The sequence below is a fragment of the Glycine max genome, chromosome 6 (genome assembly GCF_000004515.6).
Source record: "Glycine max cultivar Williams 82 chromosome 6, Glycine_max_v4.0, whole genome shotgun sequence".
Lineage (NCBI taxonomy): Eukaryota > Viridiplantae > Streptophyta > Magnoliopsida > Fabales > Fabaceae > Glycine > Glycine max.
Window position 1 is genome coordinate 7,341,078 of NC_038242.2, and position 13,019 is coordinate 7,354,096.

General features: G+C 33.4%; 1 protein-coding gene across 1 annotated transcript in view; it reads right to left on the reverse strand.

Moving 5' to 3' along the window:
* The window catches only part of LOC100793079 (ubiquitin carboxyl-terminal hydrolase 17), a 7,911-nt gene extending 1,534 nt beyond the window's left edge, over positions 1-6,377 (reverse strand). Inside the window, exons 1-10 of the mRNA XM_014776936.3 lie at positions 5,697-6,377; positions 3,599-5,045; positions 3,428-3,516; positions 3,085-3,170; positions 2,808-2,970; positions 2,595-2,715; positions 2,048-2,205; positions 1,057-1,141; positions 728-957; positions 562-595 (exon numbers count right to left, since the gene is read on the reverse strand). Of these exons, the coding sequence (XP_014632422.1) occupies positions 562-595; positions 728-957; positions 1,057-1,141; positions 2,048-2,205; positions 2,595-2,715; positions 2,808-2,970; positions 3,085-3,170; positions 3,428-3,516; positions 3,599-5,045; positions 5,697-5,983 (2,700 nt within the window). The 5' untranslated portion in view covers positions 5,984-6,377. The remainder of the gene's footprint in view (positions 1-561; positions 596-727; positions 958-1,056; positions 1,142-2,047; positions 2,206-2,594; positions 2,716-2,807; positions 2,971-3,084; positions 3,171-3,427; positions 3,517-3,598; positions 5,046-5,696) is intronic.
* Between the last annotated feature and the right edge of the window lie 6,642 nt (positions 6,378-13,019).

Below are 13,019 nucleotides of genomic sequence, written 5' to 3' on the forward strand. Positions count from 1 at the left end.
GACCCTCATGCACTGGTTGCTCTCAAGTATTCAAATCAACAAATTACATGTTATTAACAGTGTTTTAAATCCTGGATCGTTGCATGAGGTGGAAAAGTCATTATACCAATATTTATTATGTAGGAGAGAAGAGAAAACAGCATCAGCTCGCCACAGAGAAGAGAGAAGACAGAACAGAAAAGCAGCACTAGCCAGAGAGAAGGGAGGCACTTGCCAGAGACACCAGATGCAGTCAACAGAGAAGACGGAGGCAGCAGCAATGTCAACATAGGCGAGGCAGAGCAAGGTTTGACAAGAGACAAGAGAAACAAGGGCTGGGTTGACATATTATAAGCCAAATATCTTTTTGGTAAATGAAATCCCTAAAACAGGCCCTAATGTCTCTGTTCAGAGGACTTCTTTGGAATAGTCCCCCATAGCACCACTATTGCATCTGCAACAGCCACTACACTTAACCTCTACACTACAGGGGCCAGTGGAAGCTCCGTCACTATAGCGGTGCTAAATGCCTGCTTTTTTAATTCATATTTTTAAGGCATTCATGATTAATTTAGGTTTTACAATGTTCACTACCTCAGTGTTAGCAATAGAAATACTAGTATCGGTTATGGGAATTCAGTTGATGAAACTGGAAGGACCATGGACTACTAATTAAGATAAACATAAACCTAGAAATGTACATTTAGCAGCCAAAAGTGAATTGCTCGTAAGAATTGGGAACTAAGGCTAAATTGAGGGACTTACCACACTGTCATCAACCTTGGACCACTTGTTTTGGATATTCTTCACATAGCACACATAGTGACCCGAAAAGGAAGCATTCATGACATCTAAGTGAACAACTACCCCATACAATCTGTATATGGGTGATTTATCACTAGTCCCACTCATGAAAGGTGCCAAGTTAAGTATTTCAGGAAATTGAATAGGCTTGTTGAGCTTCCCAAATTTCCCAGACTGCAATACAGATGTAACAAATAAGGAAAACTCTGCATAAAGGCTGCATAGAATGCATTTAAAATAACATATTGTGTTTTAATTTAATACATTAAATACCTGAAATCTCTTTAATGCAACTGTAAGAACATTCGGGGCCTCTGAAACTGTCAGCTTCTTCTTGGCCTTCTCATATGATTTACATCTTAAAAATGAAATAGTTTATTAACAATAAGGAAAAACATTTAAGTACAAGTACTCCAAATAAAATTCCAACATCTAAAATCCAAATAACAAAACACTTGCACACTGAAAGACCAAAAAAATGAGAGGAGAAACAATAACATTTTTTTTGGCTTAGAACCCAAATTTTGTGAAAAGCTAGTGTCATAACTTGGTGGCCACAGTAAAACACAACCGTATAAGGTTGATTTGACAGATTATCTTGCATATTGATCATCAATGACACAGGCTGTAAACTTGTGACACTAGCATCATGCAATGCTTCTATGTACAGCCAAAACAAGATTAAATCAAAGAAAATAATGCATCAAATGACGAATCAGTTAGAGAAAAGACTCAAACCAAAATCATAAACATTAATTTTTCAAATTCTGATTTAACTGAAGATCACCAAAAGCACTTCCCCACTACTAAATACTACTAAAGGAAAAGGATCCACATATGATACACTACAAGCCTTCTTACTCTTGGGATTTGGCACATGCCTAAACGTTTTCCCTTATTTTGCAATATCTATTTTAGTAAATATCATCATCTTAAAACATCAAGATGATTCTTAAGAGGAAACAGTATTAACTTTGGAAACTCAATTCAATATGGTGTATGAAAATATGATAGAAATTAAGAGGTCGCAACAAATCTACATTATCCTATTATGCCAATAGTTTAATGCAATCAAACAGCTAGACCTGTTAAGCTGTTACTAGAATTTAGAAGTTCGTTTATTGAAAACTCTTATTCCCTTTAACTTAATCTACATTAAAAACTCTTATTCCCTTTAACTTAATCTACATTAAAAACTCTAGTCCCTCAACTCATTCTACAAAGATAACGATCAAGACTAGAGGCATCCAAAAAATCAACCAACCTGACACAGTGGTACTTGTTTTCCCCATCCAAAGTCTCAGTGCTTGTAAATCGTCGAAGGGCCTCCACCAGGGTTGTTATTTCGCCTTCTATCTCAACAGTCAGATCCATCATCCTTTCCTGATGCTCAGACTTCCCTCCACATCTCATGCATTTTATCTGCCAAATGAGGTGAATGTTCATTGTCCTTGTTACTTCAAATCAGCAGATGTTATAAACTTATAATGACAATAATAGAATTATCTATTTCAAAACCATGCCAACAATGTATTGCACCTATGGCAGAGGAAGAAGAAAAACATAAACATTGTTGTTTTTTTTTTGGAAGGCAGAAAATATATAGTATTAATATAAACAAATCAGTACCAGAGGTACTGATGAAAGATGAACAATTACAAGACACCTATGGTGCCACCCTCCAAAAACAGAAGAAACCCAACCAAGACCCCACCACAAAAGATAAAGGAAACCCAACCCAGCTTAACCAAAAGACTCCGAAAGATTGGTAGACCAGTGTATTACTTTACCAGATAGAAGTATAAAATTACCTTTGATCGAAGGTAACCTCCAAATGTTTGACCCATTAAAGTAGTGTCCTCTTCTAATGAGCCCGATGCATTAACTCCAGCTTCCGTAAGGCAAACAGATTGCATTGTGTCAATAACATGCCTGTCAAGTACGTCATATGATTCATTAACTTAAAATGAATTACAAAACAACAATAATGCCATATTACATGGATTAAAAGGAATAAAAAATACCTAAGAAATTCATGTGCATCTTCTTCTCTTCCATTACCAAGCTGACTCCCAATATTCTGTAGATGGGAGATTATGCCCATAGGAGACACAGCAGATTTTGTGTCCTTTGACTTCAATATCAATCTTTCAAATTCACAGGTGAAACACCATTTTTTATTTGCACCTAAAATTTACATAGGAGATATTTTACCTAGGGAAACAGTTACAACTTACAAAACAGTATTCAATAAACATGATAGGAGACAATTCCATGATGAACCTCTGATTGCATACGTACATGATTTCAAATGTAATCCTTGAAGCAAATAAGCAGTCAGAGGTGGTGTAAATGCTAAGCACTGAAGTACAGCATTAGCGTAACAACTGCAAAAAAAAAAAAAAATACAAGTTAAAAAATACCAAAAAAAGTGAATCTTACCCAAAGCACAGTGGAGGAGCAATTGATTTACACACTTTCAACAACCAAACTATTCACATTGATATGGAAAAATATATGATCCTTATCAGCAAGGAAAGAAGATAATAATACACACCACAATTATATTGTAAATAAATAAATCCACATATAAGAAGGAACCTATTATCTCCTAACATGTTTATCATAAATAATATGAAATTACCTGTTTCCACAATTTACAAGACCAAATGGGCATAACTCCACCTTGTTCGAGTTATAAAGCTTGACAAACAATTCATAAGGGAAAAAACTCTGCAACAAATATAAATGTAAGGTAACAGTATTTGTCTTTTAAAGCACAAAAAAACGCAAAAAAGATTTGTTCCAGAAGAACCTTGTCATTACGTCTTCCAGCAAGATCACTCCCAACAACTAATGGAAAGTGCTTTGACAGATTTGATCCTCTAAACTGATCAACAACTTTCAAAACAGATGTTTTCAAGCCACTCTTAGAATTTGCAGAACAGCTAGCAACCTGAGAGGAAGTGACAGCTCGAGTGCCAGATTCAATGTCATTATTCCCTTGTTTTGTACTGGAATGATGTTCTTCAGTTACAGAAGCTAAATTAGAATCAGCAAGTTCACAAGTCAGGCAACCAATTTCAGTGGACTTCAAGGTGCTCCCACCGTTGGCCACAACAAGATTGGATGAGCCAGTTGATTGAGAGTTATGGAAGCTCAAAGCATCCGCACAAACTGAATTTTTGCCAACACTGGAGGGCTGAGGGGAGAAAGATGATAAAGGTGGCCCAGAGCTTTCTTTAGATTCCAATTGATCAGACTCAGAACCACTTGGAGTAACATAACTCCTAACATTGGAAACTTTGCTGTTGATGAACGAGAAATTCCTCCCCTTCGAAGAATTCATGTTGTCATTCTCAGACGATGCTGATCCTGAACTTGCCATATTGTTCCCAATACAGTTTGGAAAAGCATCATCAGATACAGAATCATTTGTCTTGGTATCTCGTACATGCAAAGGAGGCATGGTACTGAATGGAAAGTGAAATGAAGATTCAGAAGCAGTCTTTTTGCCTGTGGATTCATCAGAACAGGATGGGTAAGTGTCATTCTTAGTATCATCTTTAATCCCTCTTGAATCAAGAGCTTTATCCCAGAATCCCGAAAACACCGTAGAAGGCTCAATTGTTTTCCCCTTCCACATACTTGAACCTGAATTACCATTTGATGCAAGCTTACTCTCTTCTTTACTAAAACCAGGTCCAGTATGATTTAATTTACGCATTGTAGAAAAACCATCTACTGAATCAACCAAAGTAGCAAACTTTGGTGAAGAAGACATGGTTACACCCATGCTATCATCAATAGTGTTATCAGGAATGTCAAGGGTGGGATCAACAAAAGTATGTCCCTCTGATCCGTCATGCTCATTTGAGATGATGCTCTCACATACAGAGGAACCATCAGATGAATCACTAGAACCCGTGGAAGCTGAGAATCCAGAAAATGAGTTACTGGACAATTCAGAATTAGAATCTGTTATATTTCCCTCTGCAAGAGACTCAACTCTAATATTTGCATCCTTTCCAGATGAAACTTTTGGAGAAAAGCAGATATCAAAAATTGGGGGCCTTTCAGAGGCTATTTTACATTCTTTGCCTTCACTTTCAGACTTCCCAACATGGATTCCAGAATAGCCTTGCTCTACTACCTTGCTGCCAAGATCACTCGTTGCACCATCACTCTGGTGAGTTGTGCTGGGAGGACGGCATTCTAACTTGTGACCTTGACGCCAATGAACAGTTTGGCATTCAAAAGAACTGAAACACATCAAACCAAACGTGCATACTATAGACAATATCTTCACAAAAAAGAACACATGGAAAAATGCAGACGAAAAGCAATGAATCGGAACCACTAATACAGAATATCACAGTCAGCTAAATTATTAAACAGAGAATGTAAATGGGGTCACGAAAGCAAAAAACGAAACATATTGTTTTATTCTCCAAACCAAAGAAGATAAATTATTAACTATTAAATAAACCACAATCTAAAGCACCTAGCAAAAGTTGATGCATGATTTTTCTTTCCATTAACAATAACCACCAATTTGTAGAGAGGAACAGACACTTGTCGAAGAGATCCTCTAGTACACATAAACTAAAACGAACCTAAATTTTCGCATGTTTATCTTAGTGGCATATAATATTAATAATTAATAAGTAAATACAAAACTAACATACTAGTGTGGAGTTTTACGAAACCAGAAGAGATACACTCCAGAAAAGGAAATCAAAACCAATATTCCCATTTTCAACCGTAAGCAAAAATTACTAAAAGTTCTGGACAGCAAATTGTAATCATAAAGTCTGAAAAAACGACCCCCACAAACAACCACAACCCATGCCAATTTAAAAAGAAAGATAGGAAAAAAAACTCGAATTTTTAAGCACAATTTGAAAACGCACCAGTAGCGAACGGATTTGCACTGAGCGCAGCGCGCGGTGGCGGGAAAATAACACACAGCGCATAGATTGGTCGGAGCGGCAGAAACCGCCGTGCCGTACTCATAGGACGCCTCTTTCTCGGCCCTGGCAGTTTCCTCCGCGGCCAAAATGAAAAGCCTCTTGATCTCCTCCTTCCTGGCCTCCGAAACCTGCCATTTATGCCGAATAACGAACCCGATCACCGCCACCACAACACAAACCACCACAAGGACCAGGCTCGAAAACCCTAGATCCCCGGTGACACGCATTTATCCTGCACCCGACACACATCCAGCGCCAGCCACACACCCTAAGCTTCTGCTATCGCCACCACACATAGATTGGTCCAACGGCAGCGTAACAACCAGAGAAAAACCCTCAACCTAACAACCCTCCGCGATTGGACGGTGAGGAAGATGCGGCAACCCGTGAGGGTGAGATTAACGAGGAAACTCGAATCCGTGAAGTTAGAAATGGAAATGCTGATCGCAGTCGCAAACAAACTGAAGATGGCACTGGAAATTTGAAAACGACGAAGCGGAAACTCAACTCTGGTGGTTGTTTTGTTGTTTTGTTAGGTTGGGATCGAGAAAGAAAGTGTGAATGTGTGGGGGGAGAGAGAGAGAAAGAAAAGATAACGCGGTAAATGAAAATAAAGAGGGTGGCATTAAATTAAATTAAATATAATTGATGGTTACAATTAAGGAAGGAGTGTTTGTGGAGGGAAAGGAATTTTTTTTTCTTTCTGATAATAATAATAATATTGATAAAGAGTATTTAACATTGAAAATCAGCATTAATTTTTATCGAAAATCGGGAAAAAAAGAATTTGATTATTGGAAAGAGTGAATTCTTGGTTTGTTGGGTTCGTGGCGGGAAGGTGGAAAAGGGTGAAAGTGGGGTCTCGGTGGGGCCAGGATGATGCTCGTAAAATTGGCTTCATTCTATTTCTTCCTTTTGCTGGAAGAGATTCTACGGAATTAACCATTTTGCAAGTAATTATCAGCTTAGGTGTGGTACTGCCCACACATGACATGGCTTTTCATTATAAGCAAAGAATACTTTACTTTATTAATAAGAAATTTTACTATTTATATATATATATATATATATATATATATATATATATATATATCCTCGTAAACCTCCTGAAAGCAATCAATAGATAAAATAGAATCTGTTCAAAATTACAATGAAGTTGTATTAGAAATTATGTTTTGTTTTTTAATCCGGTATTCTCCACCGAGAGATAATGACTAATCTCCCATAATATTATTTAGTAAATTGTTTTTTATTTTCATAAATGTGTCCTCTGGATTTAATTGTCAAAATGGGCCTTGGCCCAAAACAGTTTTTTGCAATCAAATCACAATTAATTAGCATATCCGACCCATGATTGACGGAGGAGATGCGCATCGCGAACCATGATAAATAACATGTGTTTTTACCTAAAGAGGCATGTTAAGTTTTACATCTCACTTAGATTAGGTCCACTCCAATAAGAGGAAGTTTTTCATAACAATAAATAATAAATAAAGTCTCTATTTGTGTTATTTACTATAGAGTGCTATTTTCATTCTTTTATTTATCTTTTAAGGTTGTTTTATAAAAATAAAAAATATAATAAATTTTCTTAATTCTGGTGTGGAGTTTCCTATTCACCCCTTTCCTCTTTCCCCTATGCATTGAATATATTTGTAAATTTATTAAAGATTGGAAACACAAGTAAAGATATAATTGATAAAAAAAAAGTAATTAACATCATCTTGAATTTTGTAAACAATAGATAAATAGGAATAAAAAATTTCCAACAATTTGATAATTAAAAAGGAACTTAGTATTAGTTAACATTTTCCTTGTAAAAAAAATGGCTAAGCCTTTTATAATGTATTGATAAGAGATAATAAAATGAAATTTAAAATTGAAATTCAATTGAGATTCAAATATTTAATATAATATATTCATATTTGATATTAAAAAATTATTAATTAAATTATAATAGTTTTGTATTTAATTTATCCACTACAATCTTACAAAAATGGTGTCTTGTAACATACCACCACAATGATAATAATAATATCAATAAAATTTAAAATTTAACATTACCTAAACTTCTATTAAATAGTTGCAGTTGTTTTTCATCGAATGGATTTAATATCTTCACCTTAGCCATGTGATTTTGGAAATAGATTGTAAGATGATCAAAGACTACCTGAGGTTGGATAGGATAAGATTTTCAGATTTTAATTCTATTCTAACAGGTTATGAGCACATGTTTTCTATTTTATTGAATTTTGAGATAAATTTAGTCAAGAAGTAAATCTTGTGGCTCATAAGTTAATAAGGACGTCAAGATTATATGTTCATTCTTGTGACTATCATTGTATTTTTCTTCATGTTTACTCTAAGATCATTGATGAAATAAAAATAATTTTATTTCCTCTAAAAAAAAGTTGCAGTTGCATTTGGTATAAAATGCGTGACATTTTATTAATAAAAAATGCTAAAAATATATTTCCTATAACTCTTTTTTAAAAATCTATTAATTCTTTTTTTTTTTTAGATTTTATGTTTCAATTAACGAGTCTTTCCTTTAATATGTTTTTTTAAAATCTACTAATGTCTCCCAACTACATCAAACTATTAATTAATTTTTTTTTTTAATCATAATAATCAAGGTCATAGAACAGAAACCTTCGTGTAACAAAACAACCAATAGATCCCTAATCAACCTCCAAGGTCTTCTTGCATGCGCCATTACCATCAGCAACCACAAGCCTTTGCCAAACCAGGAGAATACCAACTTGCAACCGAAAAAATTAAAAATAAAACAAATAACTCGTGCAAAGAAAAGGAGAAAAAGGAAAAATCAAAAAAGAAAAAGAGAAGTTTTTCTATCGCTGATCACCGTGTGCCGTTGACGGTGGCGACGTTTCAATTTTTTTCTTTGTTGCACCATGGATTTGGAAGCAAATAAAATGGAGGTTGTAGATCTGAGATGTTTTTTTTTTTTCTCTCTTGATCTTTCTAGTACCATAGACCTGGAAACAGAAAGAACAAAGGCCACATATCTGGAAGCAAACACGGCGCGACTTTGAAGATAGAAAGATGCGACCATGGGCTCCATTGTTGGTGGCGGTGAGCGGGAGCAAGCGAAAAAGATAGAGAGCGCCGTGAGGAGAAATAGAGAGAGCATCGTGGACTTGGTTCGTGTGATCTAGAATGACTTAGCCGTGACAGCGGCGGTGTATTTTGCCGTCCTCCTCCCCCTTTCTATCTCCGTCACGGCGGTGACGATCCAGTTTAATTATGGTTTTTTTAGAAACAACAGTTTAGGTTAGGGTTTAAATGGTCTACTCAAGTAGTTTTATTTTGATATATTTTTTAACTCAACTACTTCATTTTAATGTATTTTTTTTTTACTCAATAACTATTTTATAATCTGAACCATCCAGTTATTTAATTATATATCTAATGATGAGGAATGAGGGTAAGATTGGTATATAACTATTTAAAAACACTATTTTGGCCATTGAAAATACCTATTCTAATGGTCCATCGTAAAATTTACCCTAAAACTAGTACACCCCTGTCATCCTGTGCATCAACGGGTGGTAAGAAAATGCCGTGACGGTGAGTAGTGATCTAGTGGAATCTATATCTATATTAGATTAAAAATATATTCTCTATATTAGATTAAAAATATATTCTTCGTGTGAATTTTAATTTTTGTTGCAAATGTTGTTTTATAATAAGCTCTTTTCTATTTTATATATATATATATATATATATATATATATATATATATATATATATATATATATATATATATATATATATATATATATAGTTCAACAAATTGTATATTTTTAGTTGTTTTATATTTAATTTTAGTTGGTACGGATAGTATATTATTTATTTATTGAAACTGAAGATCTGCAATGTATTTAAATGCCTAATGTTTTCATCACATTATGATCTTTGAATTGTCCTATTTTGCAAGTTTGAAAATGACATTCAAGCCTACGATTGCAGAAAAATCAAGGAGTTGCCTAACCTTGAATAGTGGAGGCTCTTGCACCGTAATGGTGTAATTATTTTCCATAATGGATATATTTTAAGAAAATTATGAAAATGGATACATCATGTTTGGAAATACGATTTTATTATAAAGAAATCGCACTTTAAAGCACGATTTTAATTTTCAGAAAATTGTTATTCTAAAATCGTATATAGACATACGATTTCAGTTTTTTAATTTTTTTATTATTGAAAGTTAAAATCGTATCATATTTTTTAAAAAAATATATTTTATAAATCATATTTTAACATATGATTGCGTTAGAAGAAAAAAAAAACTAAAATGGTATTTTAACATAAGAATTTAGTACTTAGAGGAAAAAAGTTGATATGATTTTTTCATTATGAAAACGTTTATTAAAGTATGATTTATTTATTTTCGTAATTTTTTTTTAAAATTCTACCCATTTCCGTAATTAACCCAATAGTTGAAAGTAATTCCCTCGTTGGACCAAGAGCAATCCCCACTGCTAAAACCAACGGATAAATGCAGATGATATGTGTCACAAAAGAAAAACGCACAAGATAGTAAATATTTATAAGATACTACTGTTAATTAAGAAATTAAGAGTAGAAATTTTTTATTAAAAATATTATTAATATATTTTAATCATAATTTTTACATATCTCAACGCATTTGTTTATTATTAATTCTTTAAACAGTGTCTTTAAGGCATTAATTAATTAATAAAATTAAAACAAATAAACCAGCTGAATAAATTTTTGTGTGAGTGATGTTAGAGGTTTTCAAACGTCTTGGCTGATGGAAGGGTTTCATTTTCGAAATATGTTGCATCTAATAAGGCTGATAGGTTCCCAAACAACCGAGAACCAAACAGGAAAAAGTAATTAATCACCCAATAAGGCTGATAAATAAGTAACAAGTTGTTACTAGAAGTAACAAGAGTGATGTTAGATTGTGTCATCGTGATTTTAAAAAAAATAAAAATTGTGCCATTGAGGTGTAATTTTCTTAGGTCTAATTATACATTTTATTTTTTAATTTATAAAATTTCACGTATTTTGTTTATTTGTAGCAATTAGAGATAAGTCTGTACCGCAAAACTTACCGTGCATAAAACTCGCCCTACAAAGCCCACAATTTAAATGACTTTGCTTTTATCGAACTTGCAACTGCATCTTCACGTGCTAAATGGATCGATTCCCTTTTGCAAAAAAAAAAAAATGATAAAATAAAAAATCAAATGTTATAAAACTGAAATTTAACCCATTTTTTAAACCCTTTTAAAAAAAATTACCTAAAAAAATAAAATTAAAAACCATTTTAAAAATCCTTTTGTTATTATTTTATAGTCCAATTAATCACTGAATGTTTGAGAGTTATTCTATATGGGTTTTGGTTTGATGTTGGTTATATTGAATGTATCTAATTTCAAATAGAATCACCATATTTTTTTATTTTACTAGTCTTCTATTTTTTGACTGTACCTTTCAAAAATATATATTTTTTAATTAAGACATAAAAAGCCCAATTGGCTCAAAAAATTGAAGTTCATATACCCGTTGCAGGTTATGCGGACTCAAAAAATGTGTTTTTTAAACATAACATGTATATATAGACAATTTACATAGACAACACAATCCTTTTCCCATCTCTTTATTGTATCATTTATTACATTTTATGTATTTCTCTCTATTCTTTTCCTTTTTCTATCTTAATTGTAAAATAGCTGTACAGATTGTGTTACAAATAACCCTTCTCATCCACTACATATGAATGAAAAAGATATGAATGCGAATTTCTAAAGTGAGCACCAACTTATGAAAGAGAAACTTTGGAGAAATTGGATTTCTCTTCTCTTCGAGGATCTCTCTCATCAGGAAATTAAAATAATGTAGCAAATAATTACTAAGAACACATTACTCTAGCACTGACTATCGGCACATATATGAACAATTAATTAATACTACTGATCTATGCCGGGCAACCTCGTGAAATGTACGTCGGCCCTGGTGGGGCTCTCTCGAAGAATAAATTCTGCAAAACGAAATGTTCAACTTTCTGTGAGTTTTACGTAGCATTAGAGCCTCCCTTGAATTCCTATCCTAGATATTTATTAAAATTAAAAACGCCAGTTTTGTACAAGTTTAACTCTGTATTTATTTCGTTGAACACGGAGGCATGAAAATAGGCAGTTTAAAAGGAATATTTTGTAGTGTATGTACGTATCGGATCGAAAGAAGACGAATTAGAGCTCAAACTCAACGTGTTCACTGTTTGGCAACTTGCTTTTTCTTTTTACAAAAAGAATTGTTATTTATTCGAGGCAATGGTGTTATTAATGTACTAACACTGTTTCAGTTCTGCATGAATGCATGAGATTTGAGCAAAAAAGTCTTCGAATGCCCGTGACCGACCGCATCTCGTGCATTATCCATGTACAGACAAAAGATCTAGCGTAGTTGTCAATTTCTAATCCCAGCAAGTTCTGATGATTACGAGCCTTTTCTTTCTAGCTAGCTCCATAATTATTATCCATTCATACTCCTTGAAAAGTTTAACTTAATCACTAAATCACAATGCTAATTAATGGAATTTTTTTTATCTATCACAATGGGAATGGAAACAAAGGTTCAATAATTTCAACAGTGTTAGTACTTAGTAGTTAACAGCAGTGAGCTAGCACAGCAGATACGTATACCAACAATAAATAAGCTTGAGACCGCGACTCTTGCGAAACAGCAATTTTCTGTAACACTTTAATTTAGAGCATCACTGCACTGAAGTCCAAAAATGCCTGAAACCACAACTTTGTCCTTTTGCTTTTCACCAATGATCAAACGCCTTTTTGTTTTATCATGCACTTTTGTATTTACATACATATATATGCACAGTAATCTTCTATACTTCATGTATCAAAATCTGTACAGTGTGTGTTTTATTGCTTATCGTTTCCTTCCATATGAACACCACGTAGAAGCCAGCTCAAGTTACATCATCATCATATTATAACTTTTGAGAAATTCCTATAAAATAAAGGGATAAGGATAAAGATATAGGATACTTTAACATCTTTTTTTGGGCCATATATACCCTGTCAAGGAAGAAAAAAGATAGGAGAAGAAAAGAAATTAATAATTGATACATATGATTGAAAAGAAAAGATAACTTAAAAAATAATAGAAAAATGACAAATGAATATTAAAGAAAATGTGAAACTATTAAAGTTAATTAAAATTGTAAAATAAAATATAATCATCCTT